Source organism: Loxodonta africana, chromosome 8, assembly GCF_030014295.1.
Source record: "Loxodonta africana isolate mLoxAfr1 chromosome 8, mLoxAfr1.hap2, whole genome shotgun sequence".
Classification (NCBI taxonomy): Eukaryota; Metazoa; Chordata; class Mammalia; order Proboscidea; family Elephantidae; genus Loxodonta; species Loxodonta africana.
In genome coordinates this window covers 64,539,675-64,564,666 of record NC_087349.1, presented here as the reverse complement: position 1 = coordinate 64,564,666, position 24,992 = coordinate 64,539,675, and the positions used below count along the sequence as shown (strand labels likewise).

The 24,992-nt window shown below is 37.7% G+C and overlaps 1 protein-coding gene across 4 annotated transcripts in view; it reads right to left on the bottom strand.

Annotated features, from left to right (window-relative positions):
• The window catches only part of PPP1R9A (protein phosphatase 1 regulatory subunit 9A), a 357,217-nt gene extending 334,464 nt beyond the window's left edge, over positions 1-22,753 (bottom strand). For all 4 annotated transcript variants that reach the window (XM_064289992.1, XM_023544405.2, XM_064289993.1 and 1 more), the window contains exon 1: positions 21,293-22,753. In XM_064289992.1, the coding sequence (XP_064146062.1) occupies positions 21,293-22,687 (1,395 nt within the window). In that variant the 5' untranslated portion in view covers positions 22,688-22,753. The remainder of the gene's footprint in view (positions 1-21,292) is intronic.
• Between the last annotated feature and the right edge of the window lie 2,239 nt (positions 22,754-24,992).

Sequence of the window (24,992 nt, the reverse complement as noted above, 5' to 3'; positions counted from 1 at the left end):
TGTCTTGCTGTCCTCACTTCTAAGTTGCATTTTGGCTGTATTTCTTTCAAGACAGATGTATTTGCTCTTCTGGCAGGCTATGGTATATTCAGTATCCTTCACCAACACCATAATTCAAAGGCGTCAATTCTTCTTTGGTCTTCCTTGTCCAGCCTTCTCATGCATGTGAGATGACTGAAAATACCATGGCTTGGGTCAGGCACACCTTAGTCCTGATAGTGACGTCTTTGCTTTTTAACACTTTAATGAGGCCTTTTGTAGCAGGGTATCCTTTATTCCTGCGTTACCTATCGGTGTTTTCACTTACCTTGGTCAGGTTGTGCTGACTTCCCCCATATTGTGTATTGCCTTTCCCTTCACCAGAATCTACTACTTAATGATTCCCCCTCCCTCCCCTTCCCAATCCTGGTAACCATCAAAGAACACTGCTTTCTGTGTTTAAACCTATTCTTCACTTTTTTATAAAAGTGGTGTCATATAATATTTGTCCTTTTGATTGACTTACTTCACTCAGCATAATGTCCTCCAAATACATCCATGTTATGTTTCATGGAGTCGTTTTTTATCACTGTGTAGTATTCAATTGTATGCCTACATCACATTTTGTTTATCCATCCATCGATGGACACTTAGGTTGTTTCCATCTTTTTGTTATTGTGAATAATGCTGCAATGAACATGGGCATGCATATGTCTATTAATGCCACTGCTCTTATAATCTAGGATATACCTAGGAGCGAGATTGCTGGATCATACGGTATTTCTATTTCTAACTTTTTGAGGAAGAACACATCGTTTTGCATAATGGTTGCACCATTTGACAACCCCACCAGCAGTAGTATATAAGAGTTCTAATCTCCCCCACAACCTCTCCAGCATTTGTTTCTTGGGTTGTTTTTTTTTTTTTATCAGTGTCATTTTTGCAGGGATGAGACGGTATCTCATTGTAGTTCTGATTTACATCTCTCTAATGGCTTATGATTGCAAGTATCTTCTTCATGTGTTTATTAGCCATCTGAATGCCTTCTTTGATGAAGTGTCTGTTCATGTCCCTTACCCATTTTTTTGATTGGATTGTCTTTTTGTTGTTGAGGTATTGAAGTTTTGTATATATTTTAAAGATTAGACCCTTGTCAGATATGTCATAGCCAAAACTTATTTTCCAGTCTTTGGATTCTCTTTTCACTCTTTTGGTAAAGTCTTTTGATGAGCATAACTGTTTAATTTTTAGGAGGTCCCCCGTACCCACTTGTTATCTTCTGTTGCTTGTGTATTTTTAGGTATGCTTGATAGTATTTAAGCCATAGATCAGGACCCCCAGTTTTGTCCCTATGTTATCTTCCAGGAATTTTACCATTTTGGCTTTAACACTTAGGTCTCTGATACATTTTGAGTTAGTTTTTGTGTATGGTGTGAAGTACGGATTCTATTTCATTTTTCTGCAAATGGATATCCCGCTTTCCAGCACAATTTGTCAAAGAGAGTACCTCTTCCCCATTGAATGGACATCAACCCTTTGTGGATGTTCAGCTGTCCACAGCTGGGTGAATTTACTTCTGGGTTGTCAATTCTGTTCCATTGATCTGTGTGTTTCTCATTGTACCAGTATTAGGCTGTTTTGACTACCATCGCTGTACAGTGAGTTCTAAGATGGGGAAGTGTGAGACCTCCTCCTTTGTCCTTCTTCAGTAATTGTTTAGTTATTTGGAGTCTCTTTTCTTTCCATATGAAGTTTTTTTCCATTTCTTTAAAAAAAAAGTTGTTGGAATTTGGATCAGGATTGCATTATATCTATAGATCACTTTGGATAGTACTGACATTTTCACAATATTAATTCTTCCAACCAGCGAGCATAGTATGTTTTTCCATTTATGTAGGTTTCTTTTCATTTCTTGTAGTAGTGTTTTGTAGTTTTTCTTGTGTAAGTCTTTTACATCCCTGGTTAGATTTATTCCCCGGTATTTTATCCTTTTGGGGGCTATTGTAAATGATACCATTTTCTTGATTTCCTCCTCAGAGTCCTTGTTAGTGTAAAGGAATCCACTGATTTTTGTATGATAACCTTGTATTCTGCCACTTTGCTGAATACTTCTATTAGTTCCAGTAACTTTCTTGCAGAATCTCTGGGATTTTCTATGTATAGGATGTCATCTGCCAATAGGGATAGTTTTACTCCTTCCTTACCAATTTGAATGTCGTTTATTTCCCTTCCTTCCCTTATTGCTCTGGCTGGGGCTTCCAGTAAAACACTGAATAAGAGTGCTGATAATGGGCTTCTTTGTCTCATTCCTGTTTGCAAGGCGAATACTTTCAATCTCTCCCTCTCCATTGAGAATAATGTTGGCTGTTGCTTTTGTATATACATATGCCCTTTATTATATTGTGGGATTTCCCTTCTACCCTATTATGCTGAGAGTTTTTATCAGGAAAGGGTATTGGATCTCATCAAATGCCTTTTCTGCATCGACTGAGATGAACATGTGATTCTCTTCCTTTGTTTCATTTACGCAGTGAATTACCTTGACTGAACTTCTGATGTTGAACTACCCTTGCATCCCTGGTATGAATGCCACCTGATCGTGATGATGTATTATTTTTTTGATATGCTGCTTTATTCTCTTATATTTATAAGAAAATAAATATATATAAGATAATAAATATTCTCTTATATATATGAGAATAAAGCAGCATATCAAAAAAATAATACATCATCATTATTCTCTTGTCTAGAATTTTGTTGAGATTTTCGCATCTATATCCATGCGGGTTGTTAGTCTGTAACTTTTTGTGTCTGTGTAGTATCCTTGCCTGACTTTGGCATCTGGTTTATGCTGGGCTTCACAGAATGAATTAGTGAGTATTCCTCCCTTTTCTACGTTCTAGAATAGTTGGAGTGGAACTGATATCAACTTTTCTCTGCATGTTTGGTAGAACTCTCCAGTGAAGACATCGCGGTAGGGGCTTGTTGTTGTTGTTGTTGTTGTGAATTTTTTATGACTTTTCCAATTCTTTTGTTATGGGTCTATTTAAGCTTTCTACCTCTTTTTTGTTAGTTTAGGTAATGTTTCTAGAAATTTGTTCATTTCTTCAAGGTTTTCAAATTTTTAGAGTAAAATTTTTCATAATATTCTGTAATAACCCCCTTTATCTCAGTTGGCTTTGATGTAGTATCGCCCATTTCATTTCTTATTTTGGTCATTTGCATTTTCTCATTGCTTTCCTTTGTCAATCTGGCCAATAGTTTGTCAATTTTATTGATCCTCTCAAAGAACCAACTTCTAGTTTTGTTTATTCTTTTTGTTTTTCTATTTTCTATCTAATTTATTTCTGCTCCGATCTTTATTATTTCCTATTTTTCTGGTGATTGTGGGCTTTTTTTGCTGTTCCTTTTCTATTTGTTCATAGGGTTAACTTATTGATTTTGGATGTCTACACTGCGTTTTACAGAACACTTTTTTTAATGTCTCCAGAAATATACATAAAACCATAAAAAATTACTGCATTTTTTATTTAAAAAGAAAACCACAGGAAAATCACTTTACTCTTCCATAGAGCGTCATTACAAGCTATTTCTGCCTGAGGAAGATGATATACATTTTATATATAAAAAGATTTACATGAACAAGTGAAGTTATTTCATATTTTAACCTAATAACAACTGTCAGACATCTTCCAGACAACGTGACTCCTAGAGTAAACATAAAAACAAAAAGTATGATCTCAAGATCTTGGATTTTTTTTTCCCCCCATGCAGTTTACTACTAATTACTTGCAAGTCAGTAAGAAAAATGGAAAACTTTTTTGGGAGATAAACAAAAGTCATACTCAGCAAGAACTTGACTGGTGTATGAAACAACCAACTAGCGAAATAATTACAAAAGTGCAGCTTAGCTCTGCGATTAAAGCAACACATTCCTAAAAGCAATACTGATGGGGGCAGGGGGATAACCCCCAAAAGTAATTCCACTCCTTTCACTGAAAAGAACAAAAGAAACCACATTTTAATAAACAGATCAGGAATTATAAGTGGGGAAAGGAGACTAAAGGATAAAAACTAATTCAATGCCTTCTTTAATTAGATTTTCAATAATTTTCATTGTAGGAATACAGATCTACTTTTATATTCAAGTTACCAAAGTTATGGCAAGTGAGTCCAATTTCTAAATAAGTAGTTTTACAAGTTTCTGATGGAGCCTCAATTTTTAGATTTTTTTGCAACTAATTACAAGCTTGGGCAATTACTCAAAGCAGAAATAAAGTTCAGGTAAAATGAATACTCTCTCCCCTCGGCTCTCGCTGCAATATCTCACACACCATACTTAAATGACTGTTTCTGGTTACTTATGAACTGTCATTACCTTACAGGGCAATAGACTTGAGATTTCACAAATGACAGAGAACACATACAGCTTCAGCAAGCCAGAGCAGTGGCCAGAAAGGATTACAATCTATAATGGACTCCCTTAGCTTTCATTTATAGCTGCTAACTTGAAGGATTTTACCTATAAATAAATTATACAAGCATTATACATGCACAAATATTATCACCATCATCCCAAATCTGGCTTTCAGAAGAGGATGTTGGCAGGTGGGGCGGGGGGGGGGAAGCATGAATGACAGACATCCAACACAACTAACACTGATCATGGCCTACTCCATGCCAGGAAGAGTAAAAGTCCTATAGGCACAACTATAAAACAGACAAGGCCACTGCCCTCAGAGTTTAAGCAAACATTCTTAAGAAGATCATACATCAGCAGGATCTGAGCCCAGGTCTATCTAATTCTAATCCATGTGCCCTTCCTCAAAATATACCATCCCAAGTGGGGAAACCCTCTTCATCAGGCTTTATTAGAACAAGAGGGACAGAAGGACCAACTCCATTGCTAAGGTATGTGAGAAAACTTGAAATAGTTTCAGAAAGTACAACTAAATAAAAACAACCTGACTAAACATTAAATACATGACATGGAAAAGACACCTTCAAAAATAGTTCATGTTAATATTCTCAGTTTATTTTCATCATCTTCCAGTGAGAGGGATCAACTCTACTTAGTAATTGGTTCCCTTTTTAAATTAAGAATTTTACAAGACAATTAAGGACCAAAACCAAGTAACCCCAAACTAAAACTCTTCAAATCATTAAATCTGCAAATGAGGCAATCTCCTGAGAACTCTGCATTTCCTTAAAGATACCACTCACAGAATTCATTCTTCAGAAAACGCATCAGCAACACAAAAATTCTACAAGTGTCATAATTTCCAATGGAAAAACACAAGTTTCATCTCAGTCTCGGCTGGTTGCATAATTAGTTAAGAAAGCTATCACTGACTCAAATCATTTATGAAGGCAAATTTATATAAGGATTCCAAATCATGACCAGTAAAAATATTCATTTGTTTCCTTGAACTCCAATTTTCTTTATGCAATATACTCAATTTAAAGGAAGAGTCAAAATTTTAAATGTTACATTTATTGACACTTCCTCTTTTCCTTTAATAATCTTTAAAATTATATATAATCATCTAAGTACTGTTACTATAAACTCTGTATTCTATAAAATACAAACAGAATTTGTTAGCCATATTACAGTAATATTTTTAAGTATACCTAATGAAAAACATTAGGGACAAGATTACATAGTAAGGTAATTTAATCAGGGTTTCATCAGGGTTTATAACATTTCAGAATTGCTTAAAACTTTTAAGATTAGAGTTATCAGTTGATCTAATTAGACCTTTGCCTTCTTAGAACAATTAATTAAACCAATTCTTTGAACTTCTAATTGTAGAAAACTCTGCCATCCAAAAGAAAATTATTTTTCTCATAATTTCATATACTATAGTATTAACTACCAAAGCTTTTCAAAGGTGGGACACTATTGGATGCATAAGTGGAACTGACCCTTTCACTTTAAATATATACTACCAAAAAATCTAACCATACCCCAAAGAAATCTCTTTTTGGCTAATGTTTTGTTAAGAACAACAGGAAACTACAGATTGGCTGGTGTTTTGAAACAGGAAACATATTCAAAAGGACACTGTGGAGGCCTGGAACTCAAAATCCTGTTTTTAACTGGGCTTGTGCAAGTTTTTCCGTAGGATTTACATCTAGGCAAGATACTAAGCCTGACATCTCCACTATCTCCACTTCAGAGAGAAAAAGCCTGTCGAGGCTCAATAATCTAACAGATTACAAAGACATGATCTCACATGATAAAAGTGTTAGGCTTTCTTTAACCAAATATTTATAATTGTTATTAAGACTACTCATTAAAATATTTTTACTTCAAATCTAAAATGTATATCCAGTTTTTAAAAGCTTATCATAAGTCACATGTTAGGACATCATGTGCGCAACAACAACTGAAGGAAAAAAATCTAATTCTTACGCAAACATTACTGGCGTAATTTAAAACACACTGGAAGGTCTCCCCCCATAATACTTATAAGCTTAGCCACAAACGTGGGATCAATTTTACTGAGGATTAAAAATATGCGCTTAATTAATTCAACTGTCAAAAGTTCACCCACTTTCTTAAATTAGTGCCTTCTTTATTATATAATTTATACTGTTCAACCAAAAATTTTTTCTGTGACATGTTGTCCTCCAAAGGAAATTAATTAAAAGATCAAATATTAGGAACATGAGCAGCATAAAAAAAATGTTTTTGTCAACTTCTTTAAATTATTATTGCCGATCACTCCAATTGTGTCTACCACCACCACCATTTTTTATGTAATTAAAGAAGTAACATGTGCTGACTGCAGAAAATTTAGGAATTAAAAAAAAAAAGTTAAATATCACCTTTCAGTCTCTCCACCCAGAAATGACCAGAGTTACCATTTTGATGTATTTGCTTTCAATCTTTGTTCTAGGTGTAAATACTCATACTTTTAAAATAAAATTGTGATTAAAACTGTATATTAATATTTTATCCAGCCTTTTTACCACATAATATTTTGTGAAATACGTCTCTTATTATAACTTTCGGAAACTTGATTAATAACAGCTTTATCATACGCATATATCATAATACATTTAACCATTTCCCTATTACTGGATATATAAGTTGTTTAACTTTCTACCAGTACAAATGACACCTGGATATACTCCTTAGTAACACTCACTGATGAAAAAGGCAATAAAAAACACGGAGAACTTGTGTGAAAACAAGGCCTATAAACCCATGAAAATATTCAACCTCACTAACAAATCAAAAAAATATACAGAAATTAAGACAAATCATTTTCTACCTATCAAATTGGAAACTATAAAGAATATAAATAATGCTAAGTTCTAGTGCAAAAATTATAAGCGAAGCATTCCAATGTAATGCTAATTATAAACTAACAACCTTACCGAATAACAATTTGGCAGTATCTTTATCAAGAGCTACTTGTAGCAATCCTATAGGACAGAGTCGAACTCCCCCACAGGGTTTCCAAGAAGCAACTCGTGGATTCAAACTGCCAACCTTTTGGTTAGCAGCCATAGGCCCTTAACTACCACGCCATCAGGGCTCCGTCAGAATCAACTCGATGGCAACAGGTTTGTTATGGACTAAATTGTGTCCTAAATCCTAACCCCTATACCTGTGGAAGGAAACCCTGGTGGCATAGCAGTTAAGAGCTACAGCTGCTAATCAGGTTGGCAGTTTGAATCCACCAGGCACTCCTTGGAAACCCTGCAGGGCAGTTCTACTCTGTCCCATAGGCTCGCTCCGAGTCAGGATCGACTCAACAGCAACAGGTTTTTTTATGACTGTGGAATGGAGTTCCTGAGTGGCACAACTGATTAAGCGATCAACTATTAGCTAAAAGGCTGGCAATTAGAACCTACCCAAAGACATTTCAGAAGACAGGCCTAGCAACCTTATTCCAAAAGGTGCAGAGCTTCAAAAACTCTATGGGGCAGTTATGCTCTGTACACATGGGATCATCATGAGCCGGTATTTATTTTAGGGAAATTAACAACATACTGTGGATATAACCCTATTTGAGAATAAGGTTTTCTTTGTTATATTAATGATGCAGTATCAGTGTACATTAGTACATATTATGTCTTACACCAACCACCTCTGAGATATAAAAGGAGCAGATTAGGCACAAAGAAGGAAGCACAGGTAGGGAAAGATAGATGCCATGCCATCCTATGAAGATCACCAAGGAACCAAGGAAAAAAAGCTGAAAGGAGACGAGGGCCTTCACCTAGAGCCCAAAGTGAAAGAAAGCCTTCCCCTAGAGCCCCTGCCCTGAATTTGGATTTCTAGCCTCCTTTTTTTTAAACTGTGAGGAAAAAAATTTTCTGTTCATTAAAGGCACCTACTTTCGGTATAAAAAAAAAACTTTCGGTATTACTTTTATAGCAGTATTGAGAAACTAAGAAAGGCTTTAAAATATTTAAACCAATAAATTAATATTTAGGAATGTATCCTAAATAACCACCATGTGCCTTGTCAGTTTATCATGCTGTGGTGGCTTGGGTGTTGCTGTGATACTGAAAGCTTTGCAACCAGTATTTCAAATACCAATAGGGTCACCCATAGTGGACAGGTTTCAGCAGAGCTTCCAGACTAAGACAGACTAGGAAGAACAACCTGGCAATCTACTTCTGAAAAAGTTGGCTAGTGAAAACCTTATGAATAGCAGCAGAACATCATCTAATGTAGTGCCAGATGATGAGCTCCTCAGGTCGGAAGACACTCATACTACGACTGGCAAAGAGCTGCCTCTTCAAAGTAGAGTTGACCTTAATGACACGGATGGAGTCAAGCTTTGGGACCTTCATTCCCTGATGTGCCACGACTCTAAATGAGAAGAAACAGCTGCAAAATCCACTAATAATCAGAACATAGAATGTGCGAAGTACGAATCCAGGAAAACTGGAATCGTCAAAAATGAAAAGGAATGCATAAACATCGATATCATAGGCATTAGTGAGCTGAAAAGCACTGGTACTGGCCATTGTGAATCAATCAATCATATGGTCTACTACACCAGGAATGACAAATTGAAGGGGAATGGCATTGCTTTCATCATCAAAAGAAACTTTTCAAGATCTATCCTCAAGTATAACACTGTCAGTGATAAGATAATATTCACACACCTACAAGAAAGACCCGTTAATATGACTATTCTTCAAATTTGTGTACCAACCACTAAGGCCAAAGATGAATACAAGATTTTTACCAACTTCTGCAGTCTGAAATTATCAAACATGAAATAAAGATGCATTGATAATTACTTGCGATCGAAATGCAAAAGTTGGAAACGAAGAAGAACCAGTATTTAGAAAATATGGCCTTGATGATAGCAATGACATTGGAGATCGTATAATAAAATTTTGCAAGAACAATGACTTTTTTATTGCAAATACCTTTTTTTCAACAACATAAACAGTGACTATATACATGAACCTCACCAGATGGGATACACAGGAATCAAATCAACTACTTCTGTGGAAAAAGACAATGGGAAAGCTCAATGTCATCAGTCAGAACAAGGCCAGGGGCCAACTGTGGAATAGACCATCAATTGGTCACATGCAAGTTCAAGCTGAAGGTGAAGAAAATTAGAACTAAGTCCAGGAGAACCAAAATATGACCTTGAGTATACCCAACCTGAATGTAGAGATCATCTCAAGAACAGATACGACACACTGAATACTAATGATTGAATACTAGATGAGCTGTGGAATGACATCAAGAACATCACACATGAAGAAAGCAAGAGCTCGTTAAAAGGACAAGAAAGAAAGAAAAGACTAAAACAGATGTCAGAAGAGACTCTGAAAGTTGCTCTTAAACACTGAGTAGCTAAAGTGAACAGAGGAAATGATGACGTAAAAAACCTGAACAGAAGATTTTTAAAGGGCAGCTCGAGAAAACAAAGTAAAGTATTATAATGACATGTGCAAAGACCTAGAGTTAGAAAACCAAAAGGCAAGAACAAGTTTAGCATTTCTCAAGCTGAAAGAACTGAAAAAAAATTTAAGCCTCGAGTTGCAGTACTGAAGGGTTCTATGGGGAAAATGTTAAATGACACAGGAAGCATCAAAAGAAGATGGAAGGAATATACAGAGTCATTGTACCAAAAAGAATTGGTCGACATTCAACTATTTCAGGAAGCAGCATATGATCAAGCACTAGTGGACTGAAGAAAGAGGTCCAAGCTGCAAAAAACAGGGCTCCAGGAATTGACGGAATACCAATTGAGATGTTTCAACAAACAGATGCAGCGCTGGAAGCCCTCACTCAACTATGCCAAGAAATTTAGAAGACAGCTACCTGGCTAACTGATTGGAAGAGATCCATATTTGTACCCATTCCAAAGAAAGGTGATCCAACAGAACGAGGAAATTACTGAATAAAATTACTAACCTCACACAAAAGTAAAATTTTGCAGATGATCATTCAAAAGCAGTTAAATAATACACGGACAAGGAACTGCCAGAAATTCAAACCGGATTCAGAAGAAGACGTGGAGCCAGGGATATCACTGTTGATGTCAGAGGGATCCTGGCTTAAAGCAGAGAATACCAGAAAGATGTTTACCTGTGTTTTACTGACTATGCAAAGGCATTCAACTGTGTGAATCATAACAAATTATGGATAACATTGCAAAGGATGGGAATTCCGGAAAACTTAACCATACTCATGGAGAACTTGTACTTAGACCAAGAGGCAGTCATTCTAATAGAACAAGGGGATACATCATGGTTTAAAATTAGTAAAGATGTGCATCAGGGTTGTATCCTTTCACCACACTTACTCAATCTGTATGCTGAGCACATAACCAAGAAGCTGGACTATACGAAAAAGAACGCAGCATGAGGACTGGAAGACGACTTGTTAAAAACCTATACTATGCAGCTGACACAACCTTACTTGCTGAAAGTAAAGAGGACTTGAAGCACTTACTAATGAAGATCAAAGATCCCAGCCTTCAGTATGGATTAAACATCAACATAAAACAAAAATTCTCACAACTGGACCAATAAGCAACATCAAGATAAACAGAGAAAAGAATGAAGTTGTCAAAGATTTCATTTTGCTTGGATCCATAAGCAATGCCCATGGAAGCAGCAGTCAAGAAATCAGATGATGCATTGCATTGGGCAAATCTGCTGCAATAGATCTCTCTAAAGTGTTAAAAAGTAAAGATGTCACTGTGAGGACTAAAATGCACCTGACCCAGGCCATGGTGTTTTCAATCACCTCACATGCACATGAAAGCTGGATAATGAATAAGTAAGACCGAGAATAAATTGATGCCTTTGAATTATGGTGTTGGAGAAGAACACCGAACATATCATGAACTGCCAGAAGAATGAACAAATCTGTCTAGGAAGAAGTACAGCCAGAATGCTCCTCAGAAGCAAGGGTGGAGAGACTTCGTCTCATATACTTTGGGCACGTTACCAGAAGGGACCAGTCCCTGGAGAAGGCCATCATGCTTAGTAGAGGAAAAAAAAAAAAAAAACTTTTTTTTTTTTCAGTAGAGGGTCAGTGAAAAAGAGGAAGAACCTCAACGAGATGGAATGACACAGTGGGTATAACTATTGGCTCAAACACAGCAATGACTGTGAGGGTGGCACAGGACGGGGCAGTGTTTCATTCTGTTGTACACAGGGTTGCTATGAGGCAGAATCGACTCAACAGCACCTAACAACAACAACATCCTAAACAATCATTGATAATTCCAGATTTTGAACAAAAATTATATACAGGACCAATTCCCTTTTAATGTTAATTTGGTGTTACACACTTATATCAGAATTAACAAGGACCTGATCATTATCATTCTTGAGTCCTGCTTTTCCTATTATATCACAGATTTTTAATTTCTAGTCCATCTTTTATTTTTCATCCAGCTTATTTGTCTGTTTGTTTGGTTTAAAGTCCAATGCTCAATTTTAAAATATCTAAGATGTAATATCATGCATTGGGCATAACATGTTATATAACAATTGATGTGCAACTAAAATCACTGCATTTTATTACTCAGAATAAACTTCTAGAAATAAACATGTTTTACGTATTGGTATATAAGATGATATTCTAATGCCCTACAATAATTTTTGCCATTTCCCCCTAAGAAGTGGGTTCTTTAAAAAATATGTATACCTATTATATGAGTTGATTTCACATTGAAAAAGGAAATTGTCATTTTTTCCCTTTTAAAACAACCATGTGCATCCATTTTATCTGAAACAAACATTTAGTAAAAGAACTCAATATACAATGGCCCCACAAGTGGACCTTCAAAACTAACCAATAAATGTGCTTTTTCCTCTCCTCTTCTGAGGTCTCTTACACTGAAAGGAAAACTCTTCTAATGCCTAGAAAGGAACCTGACTTTGAGTAACGTAAAATTCTTATATTGAAGATTACATAAATTTTCCTGTATGAATACACCATCCATGAAGCTCTATCCTTACATGTTTCTGAAGGAAAACTGATTTTTGAAAGAGAAATATGACACAGAAGAAAAAACCATTCTCACTGTAGGGTAACAGACTCGAGGCACAGTGATCAATTTCTCGTGGCCTTGCCAGTCCAAAAATGTCAAGAAAAACACCAAATGCCTGGAAGTTTCTCACCTGGTCACTCCTGGGAAGAAACCCCATAGACACAACTCTGTTTACCTTTTCGGCCCTTGCTAAGCACTAGGTGCCCCAATTTAAACCACTATATTTGGCTGGTATGGAAAGTAATTTGGAAGATTAGTTTTCCCCAACACAAAACTCATTACGTAACTTTAAGAGGAAAAACCAAAAAACTCACTGCCATCAAGTCGATTCTGACTCACTGCCACCCTAAAGGGCAGAGTCGAACTGCCCCATTGGGTTTCCAAGGCTCTAAGTCTTTACTAAGTCTAAGTCTATACGGTTGTTATGAGTCGGAATCGACTCGATGGCAATGGTTACGGTTTTTAAGTCTTTACAGAAGCAGACTGCCACATCTTTCTCCCACAGAGCAGCTGGTGGCTTCGAACCAATGAGCTTTCAGTTACTAGCTGTGATCTTAATCACTGTGCCACCAGGGCACCTTAAAAAGAGGGAAGTAGACTAACATGTCTGTGAGCAGTTTCATTTAAAGCCACTTCTCATACATAAATATGGAGAGAACAGTTTTAGCTGTACAAATACATCTTAAAAATCTGTATGAATAAATTAAATAAGTGTAAAATAAAACTTTTCTCATCTTAAAACATAAAATTTCAAGACATTTTTATACTTTATCTGTACGTTGTCCTCTTTATAAGGATAGGTACCCAAGAAGGAGATAGCAAGTTAGGCTGAAAAATTAGAAATTGTGCAAAAAAATTATCAATATCTCAAACACGTTGAGCTGTTCTGTGAAGCTATTTCCAGAGCAAAAGTGAGTGAAGCAATTAATATGTCATCAACTGTATCACAAAACATTTCTTTCTTTATTCTTAGTTTCCTCGGCAGGGTGTTTTAGTATATAGTTCAACCCATACTTGGAAAAGTTAACTTGCTCTAAAAATGCACTCTATGAAACGTACTCCCTTGGATTTCGTATTTTAATGTTTTTTAAGTTTTTACTTTAACCTATAACAAAAATAACATTCCCAAGAGCACTTCAATATAACCTCTTCATTTTAGTATTTTCCCTTTGAAATAACAGCACAAATATCTGTGATTATATAGCATTAATGTTTGAGACAATCATAGAATCACAAAATGTTAAACCTGAGAAGAAATCTTAGTGATAAATTACAAGTAAGAAGCTAATTTGTCTAACTTTACAGAACTAATATCAAGTAACTCTCAATATTACTTTTATCATTACCAGTTAGTAATGTATAATGGTAATATACATAATATGCTTCAGTAGACTATATACAAGAAGCTAAATAAATGCCTGCCCCATATTGCTCATTTTAGAGATGGTTATAGTACAGATAATAGCAAATATGGCACATGAAATCTACACTGAAATATTAAAGGAAGGGGAGAATTTTTAAAATAAAAAGTAAAGTTTATCCATTAACGACTCTAATCAACATAAAATAATAAAAGCAACAATGAGCAAGCAATGTGATAGAAATAAACATCGGATCATTAGGAGAGGACAAGGGTCCCGTCAGGCTGGAAAAGGCCAACACAAAGGTAAAAAACACAGCATCAGCATCATTGGAGCCTTTAAAAAAAAAAAAAAAAAAACTTACGCTGAATCAAACGTACATACTTCATCAATAGCACTTTTAGACTACACTAATAGAAGTGCAATGTCTCACGCAAGGGAGACGTTGCAACCATCATCTTTGCCACATACACCTAATTCTTCCACAGTTTACAGATATCCTTATCCCTTCCTGGATTCTGCTGTCTCCTCAGTTTAATGTCATCTGTCTCTCTATGAAATTGCGTAAAAGAGCAGAAAGCATTTACTGCTATCATATCTTAGAAGCTAACCTTTAGACCACATCACCATGCCCTTCCTCTCTACTTTTCTGAAGTCGGCTATCCTCATAGTCTTTTAAACTTAACATATCTCTCAAACCATACTTACTGAGTCTCCTAAATTCACTTTTTAAAAGCATGCCCTGATTCCGCTTATATTAAATGTCCAGCATAGGCAAATCCATAGAGACAGAAAAGAGATTAGTGGTTGCCAGAGGATAAGGGTAGGGGAAAGGGGAAACTGGGAATGACTGCAACAGGATTAGGGTTTCTTTTCAGAGTAATGGGAATGTTCTGGAATTACACAGCGGTGGTGATTGTACAACACTGTGAATATATAAAAAACACTGAATTGTACACTTTAAAATGGTTAATTTTAAATTATTTGCATTTTATCTCAATTTTTTAAATTATCAAGTAAAGACACACACATCAAAAGCATGTCCCTCCTTCTACTCTCCTTTTACTTTATGAAGTAATGAACTCCCATAAGTGAAATTATTCAAGCAGAAGCTGAAAGATCATCTGTCAGCAATATGCTATTGAAGGGCTTCCTGAAGTGGCTAGGAAATTACACTAGATTACCTTTAAGTATTTTTCATCTCTAAATTTCTATGTCACAAGCCTAAGTGAAGAGATCAGAGCCAGGAGAAATTTTTTAAACACAGTGACCAGGAAGAAAAAATATGAAGCATATCTTGAAAAGCTTTCTTGTTTTTCAAAACGAGAACCACAGAATATGATGAAGCAAAAGACCAAAAATAAACCACCCCCCCCCTCCAAAAAAAAAGCATAGAAAGTTAAGGGGAAAATTTAATTAAATTAGCACAGACCAACAAATTTTACTCAGAGTTTACTATATCAATACCTGGTAAACAAGGTATGAATAACATAATGGAAAGCTATTTTCCTCCAAATTTGGAGTCTTGCCTTTAAAGTCTATGAACCCAACAACTTCTGCTGTTTGTGAGGAAGTGTAGAAGGGGGACAAAGTATGACGTATGATACGCAAAGCAAGAAACTCTAAATCTTTCTACAAGTAAATGCCAACACACATCCGTAACAACTTGCTGTAGAAGAGAATCCCTTTTTAAACACCAAATGACCATTGTTCAGCAAAAAAGAAAAGCCTCATATATACGCATGGATCGTAGAAGAGGAACTCATTTAATTCATTACCTGATTTTACACAGTACATGAAAATAATGTTTGACACATTTCATTTACCTGGTTATGAACCGTATGTTATAAAGTATCAACATTTAAAAGGAAATCCAATTTAAATGTGATGCTGTCAACATTATACAAATAAAAGCTAGCTGAATAAGATGACAATTTTTATACTCAAGACGTTTATTAATCCAGGCTTCCAAAAGAATGGGAGAAGTGTAATTTCTGAGTCTATCAAGAATTTCCTCCTCCTGTGCTTTCATAATTAACAACTCAAACCACGTGAAGAATCTTGGAGGTAACTTTTTATGACCCAAACTCCTTATGAATTTAAGGATCAGTTCAGAATTCAGAAACAGAGTACTTAAGCACTCTACATGCTTAGACCTTGTTTCACCTTCAAAGATTATTATTCCAAGTAACCAGCTATAGCAACCCCCCCGGAAAACAATTTGTTAAATAAGCTTCTCCAACATTTTGTGGCCATCCACTTTCAGAAACCAGAAGACTGTAGTGTCAAATTCATATTCCAAAGCCAGGTTCACAGTGTTAGACATTCATAGACATTCAGGGGCACATTCTGAAAATTCCGTGACTGAAAACTCTGTAGTCCAGAGCCTTGCTACTCAAAAAGTACGATCCCTTGACCAGCAGCATCAGTACCACGTAAGAACTTGTTAGAAATGCAGAATCTCAGGTCCCATCCCATAGAAAACTATGTAAGTTTTCTGTATTATTCGACAATATTAAATTCTGCTGCGTAGGACAAGAAAACAAATGGGATGGATAAAACTCAGAAGACATGATAATCACAGGGTAACTAAGGTTAGTGGCTTATAAAACACAGGCAAGACTCAGGCTCTGTCAAGTATAGATTATGAGAATGCAAGCTTATGAAACAGGAATTCAACAGATGTGTTAAAAAATAAGTAAGTTAGTAACCTGTAAGACAGTCAGTGGTGGTTCAGAGGTATGTCTTGCCTTCCATGTAGGAGACACAGGTTCGATTCCAGCCAAGACACCTCAAATGCAGCCACCACTCACATGTCAGTAAAGGCTTGCCTGCTGTTGTGATGCTGAACCGATTTCAGCAGAGCTTCCAGATTAAAACGGAATATGATGAGAGGTCTGGCGATCTAACCCCAAAAAAATTAGTCCATGAAAACTGTACAGATCACGACAGTCCAATCTTGTGCATGGGGTCGCCATGAGTCAGGGCTGACTCGATGGCAGCTAGCAATAACAACAAGACAACATGCCAAAAATAGAATAGAAAATATGATAGAACAAACAAGAGGTTTACTTATAGGCAGAAGGGGCTGGAAAGACAAAAGTTATGATCATGCTATCTCTGGGCTAACACCTATGACACCCTTAAATTACCCACCCACTGGTGACACCCAATTTGGTCCAATTCTGGATCCACAGTTGTTCTACTAATAAAATGTCAATAACACCCACGGCTCATCAGCAAGCAAACTGGCAAAGTGTGTTGCCCTAGGGCAGCAGCATTGGCCTGTACAGTTCTTCTCAAACATCAGCTTCAGTCCTCATAACCACACCATCAACAGGAAAGGCTGCTTTGACAGACAGGACATACGAACACTGTGTAGCCAGGACTCAGATAGCGGGGCCCCTTCCAAACCTACTTGAACCTTAAGTGTGTTAATTTATCCCCCTGCTTGCCTCTTGCTTCTTACCATGTGTTTTAAATTGATTTGATAAACGGTGTGATTGAAGCATTTTAATTTGGGCGGCGAACCCTTCTGATCCATTACCTCTGGGCTAGCTTCCAGGGCAGTACACTTGGAGACTAACCATTGCATCAAGGTTATTTCCCACAAAACACCTACCGAATCCAGATCTGCAGTTTAACAAGATCCCCAGGTGATTTATATACATATTAAAGTTCAAGAAGCACTGGGCAAGACTATTAGAAAGAGAAGCCTCCACAAAAACAGAAATTTACATCTCAGAAGAACTAGTATGTTCTGAACACCATCTCCAACAAAAGGCCCCATGCCCCGTAACAATACCTCAGAGCCCCCAAAAGAGGGAGAGACTACTAAGGGACCCATATTCAGTAACTATCGGGTAAAGTTCAGAAAGCATTGCTGCCCTTGCTGATACTCCTTTGAACTCCATACCACTTGAGAAAAAAAATTGCACAATGAGCCTCAACATTAACCCTGCAATCTCCTTCTTGCCGAGAGTTAAGAAAATCTACTTTTTCAGATATGCTATGTTTTAAGAACACCAATCCAAAGGACACGAGGCTACCACAAACAAGAGAATGGGTTATAACTTCCTTAATGAGGTTGCAGTGACCTGAGAAAGATCTTCAAAGAAAAAACGCTGGGCAAAAACAGCCTAAGAACCTTCTTAATGAGGCTGTACACATCCCCCCTACCAGCAATTCCTGAATTGATCAGCTCCAGGCATTTTACTTATTTTTAACATCTGCATTTTCCTGACTCATAGTACGGGCTCAATAAATGTTCTGAATTAATAGAAAATTAATGAAAAATGTCACTCTTTCTATCCTTGATTCACTCAAGACAAATCTATTTTCATTCAATCCCTTGGTTTTAAAAAAAAATTCCTGGGATTGAAGGCATAATTCTAAATCTCAAGTTAGCACGGTTCATAGCACTCCTCTCTTTTATATCTTGAAGTCAGACTTCATATTTTCATTTATTGATTCATTCTGCTATTCCATGACCCTGTGAAACACGACCTATACAATACGAACAACTGTGTCAATGAAAGATATGGGAGTCATACTAAATGCTAGACAGCAGTACAGCCCTACCATTTTAAAAAGTAACGATCAATTAAGTAAAAGGCATATGCCACATAGGAAAGATCAGCTATTATTTTGACAACTGTCCAGGTCCAGATTTAAGACACCTGAGGGAAATATCTATTTAAATCATCTATAGAAGAACTAGAATAGAAACTGAGGACAACATCACACGTAAAGCTGATAAACAGGATCTACAACCAAAGACTAAAGGTGCTGAGAATATTTAACCTAAGGAGAACAAGATGAGAATACCAGGAAAAAAATGTAGGGAATGTGTTCTCTATCACCTCTGAAAGAGGAAGTGTGCTTAAATTTCAAAGGAAAAGATTCAGAAGCCTTAACTTCCTATTCCATAAATAAAGCTTTGAAACACATAGAATGGCTGAGTGAATTCCCTTCCAAGTGATCTACCAAATTCCTTTTACTCTGTGCATTTAATACAGCCAAGAATTGTTAAAGTACCTGTAGGATTTAGAAAACACGTCTACCTCAGACATTTTGGCACCAGTTTTTACACTGTGTTATATGGTTTCTAAATACTGTGTGTTTAAGAACTGACTCTGTAAGTTTACAGAGGAAAGGAGTATCTTACAGATTTTTATGTCTTCTGCAGCTCACAGCATAGAAACAGATACACACTAAGCCTTCAATAATAGTTACTGAATTTAATTAAGTATTATCACTCTCTGAGGCAAAAATCTTAATTGGAGAGTAATCTAAATACCACCAACACCCATTACCACCAGTGCAAGGTTGTGCTGAAAATTCCCAGGTGAATCCACTTCCATATTAAGCAATGGAAACAACAAGAGAGAGTCTTTATCTTATTCCTTACAGGAGGCTAAGAATGCATCTTCTATTTGCAAACTTAATCCACTCCAGCTAGTACTATTAACCACCCAATAAAACACAATGCATTCTCCTTCACAAACTTCATGCTTGATCTATGTTCTTGAGGAAATGTGTTAAACTTAAATGTATGTAATCTATTATCAGTGTTTGTTATACTGAACATTAAGAGGCAAGATGCTTACTGTTATAAGTAACAATGGCAACAAACATTCTAATTGCAAAATATCACACCCCAAAAGCTGGTTTATTCACACAGGAACTGACACATTTCAATGATAAATCCTTTAAAATCCATTAAACATATTACTGTGAAGCACAGAACCCAAATATAGGGCTGGTATCCCATTTGGTTGAGTGGGTAGTGCTCTACTTGATAAATTTTCATAAGGTGCTATCCTACTACTAGGGAGTCAGTCACTGGGTTTAACAAACTCCTTGAAGAGTTCATTTCAGTTACTCCTGTTTTACTCAATGTGAAAATTTAATCTTATTGTTTTCTTCCTAAGGGGTAAGAAGATGATGTTCAAAGGGAAGCACCAGGAAGGGAATGGTGAAATTTAGGAGCTCATGGGATAGCCCTGAGGGAAAGGCATCTCTGAAGACAGTGACTAGAGTTGGGGCAGAGAAGTTGGGGAAAGACAGAGGAAGGAGAGAGAGCGTAACAAAGGAAGGTGGTAAGCACTGCAAAGGTACTTACTCGGCTTACTTAGAAACTAGATTCACATCTATAATTTATTTTAAGCATATTTCACCTGACATGGCCCATGCTCATCCAGAACATGTGCCTTACACTAATGAAATTAAAGTTTATCTGTTAATACCTGTAAATAACAGATTATTTCATTTCCAAATAGTATTTTATAATTAAAGCAAACCCAGATTTCTCTTTGAATAATTCCATATAAATTATACATCTTACATCCTAATACAGAAGTTTCATAAGATGGAAAAAAACACAAGCACCATAGTTTTAGGTTTCAAGGACAAAACTGAAAAAAAAAAAGATATCAAATTCCAAATCTATTATATATACACACTGCCTGGGCTAGAGGCTCCTAGGAAATGGTTTCAAACTACACATCCTACTACCCAAATACCTGTAGGAGGGCATGCCAGAATCTTAGGGCTGAGCTGATAGGCAAGTAAACTTAGAAAAAGCACTCCAGAAGATTCTGACACTCAACCAACCATCTCCTGCCCCCATTGTCATTATCAGCTAATAACATTCCACCACCCGCAGCTGATGTACTTTGCGCTACTCTTATATATTAAATGCTGAGTGAAGTTATTAGAATAGGGCATCTGAATTCCACTGGCATTTATCCAGTTTTTAAGAGGTAAAAATAAATCATGAATGAAAAATCAATTTTGCTTCCGTTCACAAAATTTCATTTTAAAACTACCTAGGAAATTCTGAACTCAAGGCTGTTTACAAGTAATAGCTTTTCAATTAAAGTATTTAAGCCAGCTTAAATATATTTCCATAAATCAAACTTTCACTTTTCACCAAGTAGCAGTACAAAAAAAAAGTTCCAATGCTCCTCACAATCCACTTATACTTAAGGGATAACTCAGATTTTTTTTTTTTTTTTAAAGCAAGTAAATACAGAGTATTTCAAGGTTACCATAACTCTCCCATTGTGCATTATACCTCCTATCCTACACTATTTATAGAGTCAGAAAATCATATTTACAGGTACCGTAGGATAAACCATTCAGAGAGTTATTTTTCCAACTGATATTCCCAGATTTCACAGTCTTCACATTATTCAAACTCCAGTCCACTGGAATACATCTCACAATCACTAAAGTTCTTCAAATTTAGTATTACTCTCAATTTTCTGGTTTATGCAACCATAAAGCACATTAGTAAATTTGATGGATATCTCTCAAACTCTAAACCTTTCAATCACCTGACAACATGCGTACATCAACAAACTTGATTCCTTACAAAAACTTCTGGTGGTTGTCACATCTATTCTGCATACAATTAGGCCCAAATAATAAAAACTGAGAAAACATACTTACCTTAATTGGAGCACTACTAAACTTAATTTTCCTATTTGCTGGGATGTCTTCTTCTTCTGGCAATCCAACGATTTCTGAGTATTCCATATCAGGTTGATAGTAATTGTTTTCATCACTATCTTCCTGTTCTTCTTGTTCAGTGCCTGTCTCTGCCCAGTCGGAATTATACCTGGATCTTACCCTATACACATTATAGTCACTGTGCATGTAAACATGGGAATTCTCAAAATTACTTAAATCTTCAGGTACTTCTTTACCATATCTGGATCCAGAAGCATCACCAGAGGTGAAATCACCACATCCAAGTTCTTTTCTCTGTTGCTTTGCTGCCTCATTCCCAACCAAACTAGCTTCAGCATCTTCTAAAGGTTCGTTTTGTGGTGAAAGGATTTTAGACCCTGGCATTGCCTTATTTTCAGTAGAAGGCTGTTCAGAAATGTCTTTGTCAATTCTGTCAGGAGCCTCTTGGTTAGATACTGCGTCCTCGGTTTCCTTGCTCTGCTGTATCCCTCCACTAGGCATTGAAACTAGAGTACCTTTAGAGGCCACTTCCGGTGCTGAAGTTGTATTGCTCTTCTGAGCATCCTCTGCATCAGCACCTCGTTTGTTTGAAGGAGGCCAAGAATTAGAATCCTTAAGGTGTCCAAAAGTGTCAAGATTTGTAACAGTAGATGGCAAATTCAGTGGATAATGCCCAGTCACTGAGTATTCCTCATTGTTTTCAGCCTTCTCTGAAATGATGGCACTGGGAGAATCAGAGTTCTCAAATACTGCACTCAGTTGACTCACAGTTGGAGAGACAGCCTCTGTCCGAGAGCTAAGACTGTCCAAGGAATCAGTACTGCCTCTATTGGACTTGGACCCACCCCACTCATCCTGAGGTTCACTACCTCCAGCTTTCTCCTCTTTCTTTGGGGAATAGCGGTTGTTTTGTCCTGATTCATGCACACTTCTCTCAAACATTTTCCGAGTTTCTGTGAACTTAGAATATGAAGGGCCATCGTACATTGTGTCAAATCTACTAATTCGTTCTGAAACAGAGGACTCCAACTTAACAACTGAGCCATCTGTTTTCTCCAGAAATTCTCTGGGCTTCATTCTTCTCTGAGGAGATGAAGGTCTACCTTTCCCCCTGGTTTTGGCAATGACTGCTGCATTCTCATTGGGTTCCATACCCATCTGCATAAATAAGTTTTTAATTCTATTGACATTGGAGCCATATTTCCTCCCCCTGCTCTGCTGAGAGCCCTCACCCTCTTTTGTTTTTTGCTCCCCATCTGACTTGGGTTTGTCAAAGGTGCTTTTCAGCGCCTGGAACTCAGTTCTATATGCATTCCTGTGAGGAGAGGCACTTCTGAGAGTGGTTCGTTCACCGGAAGACTCAGTTTTCAACATTTTTACTTCAGAAGTGAAAAGCCAATGTTCATAATGATCAAAAAAAGAAAAATATAAAACCACTCTCTTCTCTAATCATCAGTATTTGGCCAAGAAAAAGTATCTCTCAAATGGCACACTCAGTCAGTGATCCTCCCAACAGGTGTATTAGGGAATTATTCACAGGCAACAGTAACACAAAATGGCTTTTTCAAAGCAAGACTAGAAGTTCATCTGTAACAGAAAAGAATGAATTTCTGAATTCATTTATTTATTTGAATGTTTTTTAGTCCATTAATACATACTTTATTTTAAAAGTGGCTTGCCATATTTCAAACAAAAGAAATTACTTATTGAAATGGAAAGTTAAAAAGTCGAGAAGATAAAAGTTGTAATTCTGTCCAGTCTTGGTAACAAAAATGTTTCAAACACAACCTGGAGCTCCCTAACAAAATCACACATACACACACACACGCACACAGAGGCACACACACACAGAGGCATGCACGCATACAAATTAAACAAAGTACACTTGAAAGCAATACTTTAGCTCCAGTTTTGGTTGTTTTTGTTAATGTCCTTAAAAGAAAGCAGTTCAGATATCCTTAAGAAGTCATCAAACTGTCCATAAAATCAATTTCATTTGGAATTATCCAAAATCAGGTAGAATTTATTGTTTGATTACAATTAAAAGTTTGGAATCACTGTTTACAAACTCTTACCATGCTTGCTTCACTCTTTCTGGTCTCATATTCTCATCTATAACATCTCCAAAGCAACACTAGCACAACTTCAGACCAAAACATGCAGAAGAAAGTTTTAAAATATCAGTAAGTTTCACTCTAACTTTGGTTATATCAAATATTTGGAAGTTTTGGAAGGAGATGGAGAAAATCATGGGGATAAATGTATGAGAAAGTGACAACCAGAAAGCAAACACACCATGAAACCTCTCCTCATAGCCTTGATTTGTTTATTCCTTCTTGTCTCTAACTTACAAGCTCAAAATTCAATGCATGCTTGCTGGTCTCCTCTAACCCACAGCTGGATTTTATATTAATATGCCAGAAATCAAATACTCCAAAATCTGCTAAAGAGCAGACAACAGAGTTTCTAGATTTTTTATTTTGTTTTGCTGTTGTTGTTGTCTGGGTTTGTTCTTTTTTTTTTTTTTTTTAATTAGACTGAGCCACATCACCTTAACACACAATCAGCTGAAGAAGCACACACTTTCACTTAAATCCTCTCCAAACTCAGTTCCTGGCCCAGTACACATGCATGGCCCATGCAGACAAACAAGAAGGGCTTTAGAGTGTGGTGCCTGTATTTTTCTTTTTTTTTTAAAGCATAGACAATCTCCTTTTACCCTTACATTTTTTTTAAGCCACAACACCCTCCCCTCCCCCCTACACCCCACTCCCTCCCCCGCCAATTCCAACCCGAGGGGGCGGGGGCGGGGGCGATAGGGCCGACGGGGGATTCAAAACCTGCCCTCACAAAAAAGAAGACAAACATAAATAACACCAACTTGAGAGGCAGCAGATTCCCAAGCCTGTTTCGGGACGCAATCCCTCGGCCCCGGGGCAGGGCCGGGAGAGCAGGTGACGCCAAGCGCTTTGGTAGGAGGTCGCAGTCAAGCTTTGTGCCAAGAAGCACCTGAAGTCCTAACACATTGGCTGCGGCTCCCGGCGGCTGCCAGGCGGATCCCAGTGTGGCACAGGGAAAGCCGAGCTCCCTGGCCACGTTAAAAAAAAAAAAAATTACTGAGTAATGATAATAAATCCCTTTGTTTTTCCTCCCAACGTGCCAGGAAACAATAGATCCCACTGATAATGCCTCGGATCCTCAACCTACGGCTCCCCAACCACAGCCCACCCCCACCCGCAGCCTGCAACTCAGCCTTTGTACATCCCCGATTTTTTTCCTCCTCATCTCCACCCTCCCCAACTCCTCGCCCCGCGCACAGCCTCCCCCTTACCCGAGCGGGAGCCGCCGCAGGCGGGGAGGGTCGGGCCGCCGCGGCTCCCACCCCTCCCTATAGGCGCCCCCCCACCCCACGGTGGCCGCGGCTCGGCTACGCGCCGTCCTGCTCGCTGCCCCGCCACCCACCCGGCTCCTCACGGCGCAGGGAGGAGGGCGGCTGCGGCGGCCGCTGCCAGTCGCGCTTCGGCCCCCACGCGCGCCCTGCCCGTGGCGGGCGGCCCGGGGTGGCGCGCTGCGCTCCCCAACGCCATTGCGGGCGAGCGGGCGGCGGCCCGGGCACGGACGCGCTCGCACACTCGGGTGGCCGGGGTGGGGGTGCGGCTGGGGAAGGGGCTTCGGCCAC